We start from the raw sequence: 15,919 nt of genomic DNA, 5'->3' as shown, positions 1-15,919 counted from the left end.
CCAGACAGGGCTGAAATGCACTTAGTCAGCTGGGCTCGCTTGCTTTCTACCTCTGCCACTGACCTGAGAAGACCTTACCTGGGTTACCTACAAGGTCCAGTGGGCTGACAGGAGACATGCGGAGCAGATAATGAGAGCCAGCCCAAGCCCGGGTCAACACAGCTGCCAGCCAAGCTCGGCCTGGCACAGCCAACCTCCAGGCTCATAAGCAAAAGAAGTGCTTCTCCCAGAGGCCATTGAGAGCTCGCAGCTGTTAGGGGGCATCACTGGGGACAGTGTGACCCTGGGCAATCCCTTTCCCATCTATCCCCGACTCATACTTTATGAAGCAAGGGAGGGGTTAGAGGATCCATACAGCCTCTTTCTAATGGCAACTGGGGTCCAAGAAAACCGGGATGAAAAGAGCTGAGACCCCAGTGCTCGGATCTCTTCCAGGCCTGGAGGCAAGAGCTGCGGAAACTCCGGCTGGCACTGTGGGCAGGCGGAAACCCCATGGCTGTCCCCGGTGACTGTCCTGCATGCCAACACCATGTCCACGAGAGCCAGCTCCCAAACAAACCAGATTTCCTATTGGTTGAAACCTAGGTGAATAAGCAAGTCAGAAGACAGAGCTGGAGAAGATGGAAATCTTTATTTTTAAACACTAGTACATTTTCAGGCTGTTTTAAAAAGGGAAAATCATATTAATTCAAAACTATGCATCAAAGCATATTTATTTAAACTCTAATTTTACAAACACATAATGAAAGAAACCTCTTATAAATATCTACTTAGAATAAGTATTATGAAAAAAAAGTGTTTAAAAATAACAGCCCCAGGTCTCCCTCTTTAAATATATAAAATTTCCATACAATTCATAAAATCTCCATACAATTCATAAAAATTCTTTCTCAAGAGCCAAAAATTTCACAAATGCCAACAACTTAGTTCTCAGCAGACACAATCAAAAGTAATAGGGATATAAAAAAATGTAAAAGTTCTGTACAAGGGAAATACAGGTAGCACATGGGTAAACCTCATCGCCATCCATGCCATTTGTGGTTTAAAAATATTTTATAAAAATTGCCATTTTACACAAGGACGTGAGAATCCTTCCCTGACTGTGGAAAATGTAGAAATGACCCCTCCGCCCCTCCCCGCACCCCCCCAGTGGGATGCTCCACCTGCCGGGGGCGGGGAGTTTCCCTGTGCTTCCTGCCCAGGGGCCTAAGCCACACGTGGGGACCCGTGTCCTCTGGCGGGGGCTTTTTTGGTGGGTGACTCACTATTATTTCCTTTCACTTAGAAAAATCCTTTGGGATCATAAAAGACAATTGTGCACGTGTGAAAGCAAGACTAGGGGATGGCTCCAGGTTGTTGTATCCAATTAACAGTATGTGTATTCTGTGGCTGGGTTACCGTGCTCTGGGAGCCTAGTTCTCCACCGTCAGAGACACACCATCACCTACCGCAGTGACACGCGTGGCACAGCCCATGGCTGCCCCTGCCTGTCCTCCTCCTGCCCACGCCGCTCTGGTGCTGCGGCAGCTCACGCAGACTACTGCCTCTTCTGGCACTTCTTCTGGAAAGAGCTCCTCAGGAACGTGCGGTACACGGGGTCGTCCACGTATTCGTTTTTAAACCTGGAGCTCAGCACTCTCTGTCTCTTTTTCTCCCCTTGGATTATGTCTGCTCCATAAAACGTGTCTTCAAATCGCATGTCAGAGGCTGTGGACTAAAATTAGCCGGCGTTACGTTGCAGAAGGGCGCACATTTGACCATGGCAAGAGTGAGCAAAGCCTGATCCAGGGGTGCCAGGGAGAGGTCACCAGCCCAGGGTGCAGGGCCAGCCCGGGGGGCTCTGGAACCTTCCTACCCACCCCCTCCGCCTCACCCCTCTTTCTTCAGGGTCTCCAACCCCAGGGACTCGGCCCAGCACCAGCAGGATTAAAGTCTCATTTAAATTTCCCTCATTCTCCACCTTCCCTCTAGTTCCTGCCCACCCAGATTTCTGAAAAATTGGTCAGCTGTCATCTCTAATTCACCCCTATTCCTATTTACTCCAAGTCTCTGCCCCCACAACCTTCCTGAAACTATCCTTGCTCAAGCCCTAGCTCCTATGACACTTTCTATCCTAAATTTATATAACTATTCTGTCACCTGTTGCTCTCTTTTCTGTCATTTTATAAGCCCCTCCTCCTGACTCCCCTTCTCCTCCAGGTACTCACTGTTGATGGCACAGGGGTTCCCCTTTCTTAACTATTTGCTCAACTCTGATGCCCCTAGGATTTTACATTTGGCCTTCTTCTCTCCCCATATGTTCCCCAGATCTTTACACCCACATTCATGGCCTCAATTCCTGCATCTATTCCCATGATGCTGACATTTCTCATCCATCCAGACCTCCTTCTGTGCTCAGGCCTGGGTGTCCAACTGCCCAGCAGACATCTCAAAGTGTTTACCCCACAGGCACTTTGAATCAATGTGTCCTGAATGAAACTCAAATTCTTCCTTCTCCATCCCTGTCCTGCCAATCTCTATATATAAAAGCCTAAGCGATCGGCTGACCGGCCAACCGGTAGCTATAACATGCACTGGCCACCAGGGGACAGGCGTTCAACGCAGGAGTGGAACCCACAGGCATGGAAACATGGAGCAGACTGATGAATCTCAGAGGGAAGGGTGTTAGGGGGAGGGTGGGAAGAGATTAACCAAAGATCTTTATATGCATACTAGAGGCCCAGTGCATGGATTCGTGCACTGGTGGGGTCCCTGGGCCTAGCTGTACCCTCTTGTAATCCGGGACCCCTCGGGGGGTATAGGAGAGCTGGTTTCAGCCCAATCCCCATAGGCCAGGCCAAGGGACCCCACTGGTGCATGAATCTGTGCACTGGGCGTATTATATTTCATAAATGGCACAACTATCCCCATCCATCTAGCTACAATGATCAGAAACCTAAAAGTCATTGCAAACCCCCCCTACCTTCAGCCTGTCCAGTACCCCTCCTACATGAAACCTTCTATCCTTTATTCTTTACCACCACCTGCCCCATGGTGCAGGCCTCACACATCCTTTTCTGAAGCATTGAGACAAATGCGACAACCTCAGGCTATCTTCTACAGAACCAGTAGAGGAAAATTCTTTAAAAACTTTCTAAGTGACACTCATGCTTCTAATCTTTCAATAAAGACAACATCCCAATGCCCTTGGCTGTACCTATGTAACCTGGCAGAATCCTATCCCAAGGTCTGGTCAGACTGACTTGTTTCAGGTCCCAGCCACACTACTGGCTCTTTGGACGCACTGTTTCCCTTGCGTGGAACAGACTCCATCTTCTCTGCCATAGGCACCTTTGAAGCACTCCTTCTGCTCCCTGTAAGACTTTCCATGGCAGTGCCGTGGGATGAGGGCAGTGGCAAGAACAGGGACAGGTGAGTTTCTCCCCATCAAGGGTTTCTCAAAACCCTTAAGGGTAAGGATATTAGGGACTGAGTATTGGTTTTACACATTTTCTCAATAGCAAGCAATATGCCCAGCTCTCGTCCACTGCTCAGTTAAGTGTTAGCTGGGGAAAGAATGTGGGCTTTTCTGTTAGGATCAGGTAAATTCTACAGTACAAAGCACTGTTTTTGTTTCCTAACTCCCTACTATTTTGCCTCCTAAAACCATTCCCAACTGGTTTTCACTGAGTTGGATCATACAGAATAACCAACGTGTAGAGCATCTTACTATGTCACTGAGGCCTCCTTCCCGGGTTGGTGATGGAGGCACAGTCCAGCTTTTAGGGCTTGAAAACACAGTCAATTGTGAGGAAGAGACAAACAATGGAATAGTTACAATGAAGCTTGAAAACTAAAAAAAAAATGGCCCAAGTGCACAGCGGGGCATGCTTCCTGCCAGCTAGGAGACGGTTACCCAGGGTAACAGGCTGCTTCCAAGGGTCCCCAGACACTGCCTTGTCTCACCCAGGAAGCCTGGTGGTTGGCTGGGCGCTCCCCGCCATTGGGAGAAAACATTTTTGCTTCATTCTTTCTGGGGAAAGTACTTCCTCTGAGTAATCTTTCCCTTTTATAAATGCTCAAGTTATCAAAGGAGGAAATAAAGCATCGACAGCGTTGCCACTGTGTGAGAACAGCAAAACTCAGCCTCTCAAACACAATAATAAAACCGATTTACCAGTAGCTCTAGTTAATTATGCACTGTTGCTATGGTTATTCTGTGAGACAATAAAAGGTAATGGGGCTGTTTCTGAAGTTAGTGGGAAAGAACCCAGCACAATCACCAAGGTGGACTGCTGACTCTTTTGAAAAATTTCTTTCCAAATCAGCATGTGTCTGGGTGAGCACAATTCATTAAAACATGGAGGCCACCCAAGGAGGGCTGCTAACCCACCCCCTTCTTAAAACACACAAAAGAGATTTCTCTAGTCATAAATATCTCCCTTCAATGAGTTTTCCAATTAGAGTTGTTTCCCCAACTGGGGGGAAAAATAGCAGTCACAGACAACTGCCCGAGGGCCAGAGGGCTGCATCTCAGCCTGAGGGAAAAGCCGTTACTCCAACGGGAGGGCCTTGTCTTTGACTCAATAAAAGCACTGGACTGGCGGCAAGCTGGCCCACTAGCCTTTGTTCCTGAAGGTATTTTCCACTAGGTTCACTTGTGTGACATATCAGGTTACATTGAGATTATATATGTGACATATTTTTCACTGCCGTTTCTTAACATTTTTTCCTCTGATCATTTAAAAAAGAAAAAGGTTGAATTTGGTAACTGTTCAGAGAAATGGACTTAGAAAACTCAGAAGCTGAGTTAAAAAAAAAAAAAAAAAAAAAAAAAAAAAAAAAAAAAAAAAAAAAGCTGCATGAGAGGGTATCCTTGTATTATATTAGAGCCAAATCTACTGTGGAACAAAGATTGTGGTCAGAGAAGAAAGCGATTTCTTTTAATACAGAATAAGAAACACTATGTGAAATCTGCAGGACCAGACGCACAGAATGTTTAGCCATACATGGATTAGAGAGTCAAAGACTTGAGAGACTTCCAGGGGGCTACTCACTCCATTTCCCATCCTCAAAATCTAGGCAGTTAAAAAAAAAGTGTGTGTGTGTGTGTGTGTGTGTGTGTGTGTGTGTGATTTAAAAACGAAGGGGAGGAGGAAGGAGGGCAGAGAGGGGAGGGAGGGAGACCTATAGAAGATATGCTGTGAGACCTCAGCATGTTTCCCGCTGGAGAGGAGAAGGGAACTACAGGGCAGACCCCTGAGTGGCATTGCCAGCACTTACAAAACGAGCTTTCACTCTCTTGGGTAACTCTTCATCTAGAGTGTAGATGTCCTCTCTCTTCATTGCTATCTGCGATCCATCTTCAAATTCAACCTAATAAAAAGTAAGACATCATGATATATATTAAAAAACAAATGAGCACTGACCACTTTTCTTCAGGGTTCCATTGAAAAAGCTAAACAGAAAAAGAAAAAGGATAAAGCAGATAAAGGGAACTAGCCAACAGCCAAGAAAGGAAGTTTGATAAGTTTCCCTTATCAAACAAAAAACAAAATATGTTTTCAAATAAGCTAAACATTTTAAAAATGACTGTCTTGGAATATGTGATGTAAAAACTTTACCCACCACAGCAAAAACCAAGAACAGTAGCTGCTGCTTAAGTAATTGCTCAGAAACTGAGACAATTTAGGACAGGGTAGGCCTGTCAGCACCATTTGATTCTTTAAGAGGTTCTGACAATATAAGAGGGGCTGTTTCTCCATGAGAAATAAATGATGATATAATAATCCTCCCAGAAAAAATAAATTCTCAAGTTCTTACAAAGCTTTTATGTTCTGAACTCACTTTTGTCAAATTCAACCAAATGGACAGAAAAACCCCAGGTTCTCACCCTCATAACAACTAAATTGCACTAATGTGTAAAAACATATTACTACCTAAAATGAAAATGTTTGAAAACTTTTTTCAAGCTAATCAAATGGGAGTAATAATTTCAAAACCAGTTTCCCTCCCAATATTTCAGCAGACTTTGTTAGAGAAAAGGGCATAAGTGACACAGGTTAACAGAAACCTAGAGCATCTGGGAGTTCATCAAATGCCCTATTTCCATGGTGGGCAAACTGCTGCTCACAACCCACATGCGACTCTTTGGCCCCTTGAGTGTGGCTCTTCCACAAAATACCATGGCCTGGGTGAGTCTTATTTTGAAGAAGTGGTATTAGAAGAAGATTAAGTTTAAAAAACTTGGCTTTCAAAAGAAATTTCAATCATACTGTTGATATTTGGTTCTGTTGACTAATGAGTTTGCTAACCACTGCTTTGCTAACCACTGCTTTGCTAACCACTGCTCTATTTGAAGGAATTGTTCTTGGTTCACATTTAATCCCAAATTAACTCTTTTAGGGGAAAACAAAAGAGATGAAAACAGAGTGAAATACCACCTAATGTGTTCTAACTCTGAAGCACTCAGAATATTTCTAAAGTCTCTAACTCATCTGTTCATCTGAATGTTTTACTTTTAAGAAATAAAAAATGCTTGCACTTCTGGTTAAAAGATAAGTTAAACCATGGAGCTGAGCTATGTTTATAAAAATTTTGCTGGGGTTTAAGAAAACATTATAATAAATTTCACAATTAACCGTTACCATGTCCTGCTCACATCTGGCCAAGCTGAGCGGGTGGAAGTAGGCCTCCCTCACACCTCACAGGGAGCTCCCTGTCACTTCGGAAGGCCAGGGCGGGAGGCTCCTCCTCCTGGCCTTGTTTGATCACAATGGTTTCTTTAATATTTAATCCCGCCAAGTGTCATCTCATTCACACAACTTGATAGCATAGCTAGAACCACCTGTGCCTACCTTTCTTCTGTTTTAAATAACTTGAAAATTGTTACAAGAGGAAAAGGCAATTATAAAACGAAAAGGGAGTGTGCTATGGTGACTGATCATCCGGGCTGCCGGGGACTGAGGGGTCTCCCGGGATGCAGACTCTCAGGGCTAAAATCAGGGGCTGCCCCTGCCCTCTGGGGTGGTTGTGGGACAGAGCTGAGAGCAGATTCTGGCCCCTCCCTTGACCAGATGTGTACTCTAAGTCAAATTATTAAATTCAATGATCCCTTTTGGCCTCATTTGTAAAATAAGAGTCAAAAACACCTACCTTATAGGGCTACTGTAAGGGTCCAAAAATACATATACTTAGGATATTTATCATTGTGCAGTAGGTATTTTAGTTATATCTATTTTTATAAATGTCTTCGCTTATTCAATGGTGAGGTTGAATAGACACAAAACACAAAATGATCTCAAAAGGCCGCTTGGTTTAATGAGAAATTTTAAACTACTTGTACTTGAGAGCTAATTTTAATATTAGTCTTAACTCTTTCATTAAGTCTATGAATGTGCCCACAGTTCTGTTGATAGGGCATCATAAATTCACCTGAAGTCCACAAACACTGATTACTAATTAACCTGAATTTCAACATGTCCTCATTATACTTTTCATGGAGCAAATAGCTTTGCTACATGTGAGATGCTTTGCTTTTGCATTTATTGTCTAATTAAATGTAATTATTTTCTTTTGAATGATGTAATATTCAGTGGTGCCTCTTTTCTAGGAGTCACCAGTGTTATCAGCCTATCTTGTGATTTTTGTCCAATTTGACATTCTGATGCAAAGATGCTCTTGCACTTACCTTGTTATAAAATACAGACCCAAATTCTTGCAACACCCGTACATAATTGGGACTGGGGAGGGACGAAGAAGGTTGGCCAGGTGGGGAGGGACTGAGAGATGGCTCTCTCAGTCCCAATCGGCCAGATCCCAGCAGCAAGCTAACCTACTGGTTGGAATGTCTGCCTCCTGGTGGTCAGTGAACATCATAGCGACTGGCCAACCAGTTGACTGTATGCCCCATGGTGGTCACAGTGAGCGGTTGAGCTGCCTTAGCATATTAAACTTTGATTGAACAGCCAACTGGACGACCAGACACTTAGCATATTAGGCTTTTATTATATAGGACTAGTGGCCCACAAAATTCGTGAGGGGGTGTAGGGGTGTCCTTCAGCCCAGCCTGCATCCTCTCCAATCTGGGAACCCTCAGGGGATGTCCCACTGCTGGTATAGGCCCAATCCCACAGCAGTCGGACTTCCCTTTCGCAATTGGGGACACTGGCTCCTAACTACTCACCTGCCCGCATGCCTGATCATCCCTAACCACTCTGCCTGCTGGCCTGATCACCCCCAACTTCTTCTCTTCCAGCCTGATTACCCTTAAATGCCCCCCCCCATGCCAGCCTGCTTGTCCCCAACTGTCCCCCCTGCCAGCCTGATCGCCCCCAACTGCTCTCCCTGCCGGCCTGATCTCCCCTAACCGCCTCTGCCTCAGCCCCGCCGCCATGGCTTTGTCCAGGAGGTCTCCCAGAAGATCTTCTGGTCTAATTAGCATATTACCCTTTTATTAGTATAGATTATTAGTATAGATGACCTGAACCTGTAACTTTACATTGCTACCAAAGCAAAGGGGAAAATGGTCTACACACACACACTATATGTTAATGTCCTTCCCACCCCACTCCCTTTGCACTTTTCTAGACTTCAAAAAATGTTCTTCCCTACGTTTTCCAAGCTTTTCTGAATACTTTTAATGACACTGGGCTCCAGCCCTGGTGCACTGTTTTGCCATGTAAGCCCCTTATTGATCTTTGAACAATTCCATTTAAGCCCCTTATTGATCTTTGAACAACTTCTCTGCTGAAACTGGCAGTCTTAGCATTCTCAAACTGTTGTTTCATTAAATATTTATTATTGAAAGTATTACATATGCTCCCCTTTTTTCCTCATTGACCTCTCCTGGCTCACCCCTGCCCCACCATATTGTCTGTGCCCACGAATTATGTATATATGCATCTTTGCTGGATCTCTTTCTACCCAACTTAACAGGCCTGACCCTTCTTTCTTTTTCCTCCTTTTACTTCAGTCTTCCTATTTTCACTTGATTGCTTAGCTTGGGAATGTTGATTCCACCTCCGTGTTACTGAAAGAATTGCACTGTACTGGTTTCAATAAATTTACTCTCTTTTAAAGACTTTCTGTAGGAATATAAATGCATGTGTGCTATCCATGTTATTTTCCTTGTTAGAACTTAACTCATTTTCACTTTTGATAGGGATAAAATTCATTTTCTAGTTGTATACATACTCTAATACAATGTAGCATATCCTCGTGAGCAGAATATCCAATTGATAGCTGTACCCTGCATTAGACAGCACTCTTTACCGTTGGGCATACAACTGGCCACATCTGTGTCAATGCATCATTGGTTTAGGTTTGTAATGGGCATCTCAGGCAAAAGCCACAAATTCAGGGGCTGCTGGTGGTGAACAGCCATCTCTGTTGGCTCTGGGGAGATAAACTAGCCAATTAGGCTCTCCCCATATCATGAAAACACAGGAAAGCCGCCGAGCATCCAGCTGCCTACCCTTCCAGCCTAACAATGTTCTTTACCTTTCACCAAATGTTATTAGGGTTTCCCAGTGGCAAACATGGTAATAAAACTAATACCTGGGTCATCAGATAGTAAGTGTTAGCCTCCTTTACAAAATAAGAGGTACCCCATATTGATATGGTTTGCTGATCCACAGCACAATGGATATACCCTCTGGCTTCTCCTGTCCATCTCAGCAAGCATCAGACACTGCTCAGCGCTCACCTGGTACATGTGGGCCACATTCAGTCCGAGATACTTGGCTCCATAGAGTTTGCCATCGGGCCACTTGACTTCAACGACTTCTCCCTCCGCGGGAGGGCCCAGCTTCACACAGTCCCGGCTCTGCGGGATAAACAGAGACAGGCTTTTCAAGGCAAGTGTCTAAGTGACTGCAGTTAGAACTCAGCAAACGATGAACTCCTGGCAATTAAAAGGAGTTATTGCTTCTGTGTTTTATGGATTATGATCCTGCATGGGTGTTCAGGGGAAGAGATATGAGCCAAAGGAGTAAAGATTCAGCCTATATCATAAAGCTGCAAAGGAGCCACCATAATCCAAGCAGGAAAAAAACAGCAGCATTTACATTTGTTATTTGACAAAGAATTGTTCACAGGGTGAGTAAAATATACATAAAAATGCTTTAGCTGAGGAAAAGACCAGCTAATGATTTATAACACCTGACATTTATGTAGCATTTTGCAGTTAACAAAATGCTTTAACATACATCTCATTCCATTCTCGTGATTACTCTGTGAAGTAGGCAGAGGTTATTAATTACCCCATTTTACTGACAAGGGACTTGAGCTTCTGAGGAAGCTCTGTTAGGGAGGAGTGGAGCTGATGGAAGAGGAGCTGAGGGGGGAGTAAGGAAGATAGGAGTAGAATGAGATGCCAACTAGGAGGCCTTGAGGAAGAAGCAAGGAAAAGGAACCCAGGGCCAAAACCGGTTTGGCTCAGTGGGTAGAGCATCAGACTACGGACTAAAAGGTCCCAGGTTCAATTCCGGTCAAGGGCATGTACATTGGTTGCAGGCACATCCCCGGTGGGGTTGGGGGGTGGGGGGTGCAGGAGGCAGCTGGTCGATGTTTCTCTCTCATCAATGTTTCTAGCTTTCTATCCCTCTCCCTTCCTCTCTGTGAAAAATCAATAAAATATATTTAAAAAAGAAAGAAAAGAAAAAAGAAAAGGAACCCAGGGAGCGACTACAACACAGCGGGTGAGGCTGGGGGCACAGCATGCCTCCTCTGAAGACACAGGACCTCTCCCAAGAACCATTCTTCTCCGGGCATCTCCCAGTCAGTGGCTAGCCCTCCTTTCCACAGGTAATCATGGTGACAGCCATGCCCGTCTCCTCACTTTGGGTATTCTATTCAACACTGCCTCCTCCTCAGAGCAAACTGAATTCATCCTGGAAAACGCCTCTTTGGGGGGCAGGGATGGGGTACAGGTAAAACAATAAAATGCTTTCATAGACATAGTTGCAGACTCTTAAATTTATGTGTTCAATATGGCACAATACAATTTTAATACAAAGGAATTAAATACCTGACTACTTTGATAAGTTTTTTGCACATTGAGCAATTCGTGTTTTGCTAATGCTGGTGTTTCACTCATGAGGCAAATCCGACTGATTGAAATGCACACTTGACCAATCAAGCTATAAATGCAGGCGGGGCATGATTCTGTGGTACAATAAGAGGCGCACACACACAGGAAATATTTAGTTGTTTATGGTAAGAAATCCACCCTGTATTTCTTTTCATTATTAATAGTAATTCTACATTATAATGGAGTGGGCATTTTATTGTTGGGGTCGGAGTATATATGAAAAGCTCAGCTATTCATTTTTCCCTCCATAGGCTATGCTTCCATTTAGAGCTATGGACAAAGAAAAAGAAAGCTTAGAGGCTCAGCAGAATTGACTGTCTGTATCGAACTTAGGCCAATAAAAATGAGTTTATTCTCAGCCTTCATAATATTTGACTTCGGGCATGCAGAATTGAAAGGGCAGGCTGTAGAAATGTATTCCATCTATGCCCCTGGGTTTATCCCTTCGCTTTCCACTTCCCTTCCAAACGTGTACGTGGTACTAAGAACACTGGAAGGTGTAACTTCTCAATACATGCCGTCCAGTCTCCTGGGTTAGGGGCCACATCAGTTCTGGGCTAACTCTGAGCCGAAACCTGGACGCTGTGGTGATGCTCTGGGACAAGAGTATGTTTCTTCCCTCTCCTCAAATTTCCTTCCGCGTGCAGGAAGCTCCATTAGAGTAATGCTCCTGGCCTTTCTTCTACTCCCTCGTTCATTCACTCTTCTAAGAGAATAAAGAGTGACTTATTTTTATTGGTGAGTTCTGAAGGAGAGTGCATTTTCCAAATATGCTCCATGGTGCCTTGGCTGCCACAGCAAACTCGCAGGGGCTCTGTGGGATATTTTCAAAAACATAGCAACACTTACTACTGTTAACTTGTTGAGACGGAACTTAATTGATTGAACCTTTTGGTATTTCTTTTGGCCTGGGGGTACTATAAAAAATGTGCGGAGAGTGGACGACGTGGTTCAATGGTTGAGTGTCGAACCATGCACCAAGAGGTCACGGTTCGATTCCCAGTCAGAGCACATACCTGGGTTGTGGGTTCGATACCCAGTAGGAGGTCTGCAGGAGGTAGCCTATTGATGTTGATATTTCTCTCTCCCTTTCCCTTCCTCTCTCTAAAAAAAAAAAAATCAAATAAAAACATTTTTGTTTCAATGTGTTGAGATAACCGGAGGCTGTGAGCCAGGGCACTTAGGTAACTCCATCTGAACCCCTCACTTTCCCTTTCTCTTTGGAGCCACCCTGTGGGCAGAGAACTTACTCTGCTCTGCTCCTTCCCCCAAGAAGAGCTGATGGTGTCCTAGGAGGTCTGTCTAATCACAGAGCCAATATTAGGAAACCTCTTTGCCTACAGATTTAAGCCACACTCTATAATATCTGCTTTACTTTTAATAAAGATTTTTTAAATCTCCAAATCCTGGCTTCTTTGTCTCTGTATATTGCTTTTCCTTGAGGAGGATAAGTTCTATTTATTGGAGCCTTCTTCACTCCCAACAGAGATTAAGTCAAGGCCTCAGGGAAGATGGGGGGTACACTCCCCATTTACTCATCCACCAAAAAACCACCACCAAGCAGGAGAGTTAGGACCTTAGTTTTACAGTTTTAACCTTCAACAAAAGTGCTCTAGCCTTTAAAATAACTCTCCCAAATACACCTGACCTGCAATTTTAGGTACCATGTCACCATAATGTGGCAATGGCCACAGAAATATGGATTAGCAAAGTATAAAGTTTATTTGAAGTATTTATAATAAAACCATAGCTTTATTAATGAATGAAATGTATGCAACATCATCAAATGAGAAACAGTTTTGTTTTGATTTTTTTTTTTTTTAAAGGTGTTTGAGAACCACATGCCTGAGATACAGCTTGATATCTTTCTTACTCTTTGTCAATCAACCCTTTAATCAGAACAAACCCTAATTTGGACCTTGAAGGGGCCTGGCCTCTAAGACCTTACTCAGCCACAGCTTAGCTTTGGGCTTTATCAGCCACAAAGATCAAATTCAACTCATACTCTTCCATGTCAAAATCTAGGTAAGAGATTTCAGCTTGCTTCTTCAACCTTCTAGCTTTTAGAACTCTTTTTTTTCTTTATCCTTAGTAGAAAAATAAAGGAAAAGAAACACAAACCAACAATATAAAATTTTTCTGCACCACCAGGAGGCACTCTTCAATGTCATGAGAGCCACCTTACCCTTGGCCAGATCCCTTAGCTGGAAGTGGATAGATTTGATTTGCAGATGTATTCATTTAGAGAGTATTATTCAGTATTTAAATCCTAGCTACTTTCCAAGTAGATTTAAGGCACTCATAGTAATACACAAAGAGTTATTTCTGTAGCATCTACTGTGTTTCCCCAAAAATAAGACATCCTCCGAAAATAAGACTTAGAGCATGGAAAGATAAGACATCCCCTAAAAATAAGATCTAGCGCAACTTTGGGAGAAAAAATTAATATAAGACACTGTCTTATTTTCGGGGAAACAGGGTAGTTTCCTCCATAGAGAAATGGCTTCAATTCATCAGATGTCTCAGTTTGAGTTCGCCAGAGACTTTCTATGGCTACGTGGAGTATAAAGCTTTTACACAGAAATGAAGCCAGGAACATTTGAGCTAATGAGGAGGAGTTGAAAGGTGTGATATTTAGGTTTTCCTGATCCCTCCAAAGCCGAAGCTACTGTCACAATCACTAATCTAATATCTATTTACTGACCACTGACAGTGTGAGCCATTAGAGGGATCAACAGTGTCCAGCTCCCCAACCCACAGCAGACAGGGGGCATTCTGTCTGCACCCCGAGGCCTGACACACTGAGCTCCCCAGCTCCGAGGGGTGGGGCCACAGGGGCCCTGAGGGGCTGAAATAGGCACGGAGCATGTCAGCTTTGGCCCCCATGATTACTTCAATCAGAACACAACCTTTGATTTACAGATTGAGTTTCTGAGTAAGTTTTCATGCGGGAGGAAAAAATCTTATGTTACAAATAAAAGGAATGAAAAATAAAATGTCTGAACACGAGAGGATTTAGTTTGTGGAAAACCACAGTGTGACCCTGTTTTAAAGGTCTTCCGCTGGCTCCCATGTCCCAGGCTGTGCCCGAGGAATCGGCAAGCACAAGAGTCTTAAAGTGTGGTCCCACCCTCTGGCACACATGGGAAAACGGAGCCTCCAGCCCCCTCTCCCACAGTCCTGAGTGACTGGGCGAGTCTTTAAAAGGATTCTGGGATCTGAGATGTTACATTACAGGATGCACGTGCTAACAAGGGCTCTCCTAATGCAGCTGGTAATGTGCTGCTGGAGCAAGCACACACCTCTGCTGGAAAATTACATGCATTAAAAACACCGACTAATGCATTTTTCTCCGTTGCTGTCTAGACCCTCAGAAGCAGTTTGCCCTCACCTGACAAAAATAGCTGTTTACCATTTGCAGTGTTGCCTCCAGAGATGTATAAAAGTCCCTAAAAATCTGCCAGAGTCCTGTCCACGGGGACACAGGTGTCTGGAGCTGCCACTAAGCCAGTAGCTAGAATACTAAATAGATGATGTGAAAATAATAATCACAGTCAAGGGTGGACTTTCGGCTTTGATTAAAGGACTATGATTAAAGGACTGAGATGGGTCACTGATCCGGGCAAGAAGACTGTTCATACATTCCTGCCAATGTCAAGCCAAACGCCTGTATTGCTCCACCTACCACAGAGAAAAGCCAATTGCCAGTCTGATTATCTGAATTCTGAAGCTGTGTTCTTGGAGCTATTCTGGGCACAAACTTTTACAAGCTGCTGTCCTTGACAGTTACCTGCCTTACACCCTCCTCCCCACCCATGCCCACCTCTACTCCTATCCGGTATGAACGAAGCAGGCAGCCCTATCAGTGCAGCTGCACCAGGTGAAGACTCAGTGTGTGAATGCCCGGCCATTAATCCACATCTAGTTTGGAGCCTGTGACGGCCTCTGCTTAGGAAAAATGCTTAAGTGACCAGGAGCAAACGGGTGCTGGCAGCTGCTGGCATTTTGAGGGGTAATCGCCTGCTCATTACTGGGCTCTGGCAGGGGTGAACAAGACTGACTGACAGCCAGGTACCAATCAGACTGGCTATCTGTCATTTGTTTGGCTGCCCAGCACCTGAATCCCTTTCTCCCCTTCAGAGTCTAAGTGGGAGCTGAGCTGGCCTGACATTTCTGATGCTGGAAAACGCCAGATACTTCTTTGCCTGCTTCCCTGGCAGCAAACACTGGCAGGGGCCTGGCCAGCGGGCTCCCCTGCCCAGGATGTCCAACCTTTGGCCAGGGATGCGGAGAGACGGAAGAGGAGAGGACGCTCTCAGAAGGCAGCAGCTTCAGCTGAGGGCACAGTCCAGGTTCAGGCTGACCACACGGGCAGGTGGCTATGTCCTTCCTGGGCTGCTTTTAGTCGATTGTATGTTTCTATGAATTGATCCATTTTGTCCTGTTTGTCCAATTTATTGACATGTAGTTGTTCATAATATTTTCTTACAATCCTTTTGGTGTCAGTTGTTACTTCTCTTTCGTTTCTCATTTTATTTATTTGTATCCTGTCTCTTTTTTTCTTCATTAGTTTGTAACAGTGTATATAAACCTTGTTGTTTTACAAAGAATGAGCTTTTGGTTTCATTGACCTTTTATACTGGGCTTTTTTAGATTCTATTTCATTTATTTCTGTCTGATCTTTATTATTTCCATTCTTTTACTCACTTTGGACTGCATTTGTTGTTCTTTTTTCTAGTTCTTTTGGTGTAAACTTAAATTATTTGAGATTTTTCTTATTTATTGCCGAAACCGGTTTGGCTCAGTGGATAGAGTGTCAGCCTGTGGACTGAAGGGTCCCAGGTTTGA

At 44.2% G+C, this 15,919-nt stretch overlaps 1 protein-coding gene across 3 annotated transcripts in view; it reads right to left on the bottom strand.

Moving 5' to 3' along the window:
* Positions 1 to 606: 606 nt before the first annotated feature.
* KDM4C (lysine demethylase 4C) overlaps positions 607 to 15,919 on the bottom strand; it is a 276,437-nt gene continuing 261,124 nt past the window's right edge. For all 3 annotated transcript variants that reach the window (XM_084899580.1, XM_084899582.1, XM_084899581.1), the window contains 3 exons: positions 9,686 to 9,805; positions 5,263 to 5,355; positions 607 to 1,714 (listed from right to left, as the gene is read on the bottom strand). In XM_084899580.1, coding sequence (XP_084755706.1) covers positions 1,538 to 1,714; positions 5,263 to 5,355; positions 9,686 to 9,805 — 390 coding nt within the window. In that variant the 3' untranslated portion in view covers positions 607 to 1,537. The remainder of the gene's footprint in view (positions 1,715 to 5,262; positions 5,356 to 9,685; positions 9,806 to 15,919) is intronic.

This window comes from Pipistrellus hanaki (genome assembly GCF_964339955.1).
Source record: "Pipistrellus hanaki genome assembly, chromosome: 11".
Taxonomy (NCBI): Eukaryota; Metazoa; Chordata; class Mammalia; order Chiroptera; family Vespertilionidae; genus Pipistrellus; species Pipistrellus hanaki.
Note: the sequence above shows the minus strand (reverse complement) of the source record. Positions and strands in the feature narration are given on the sequence as shown.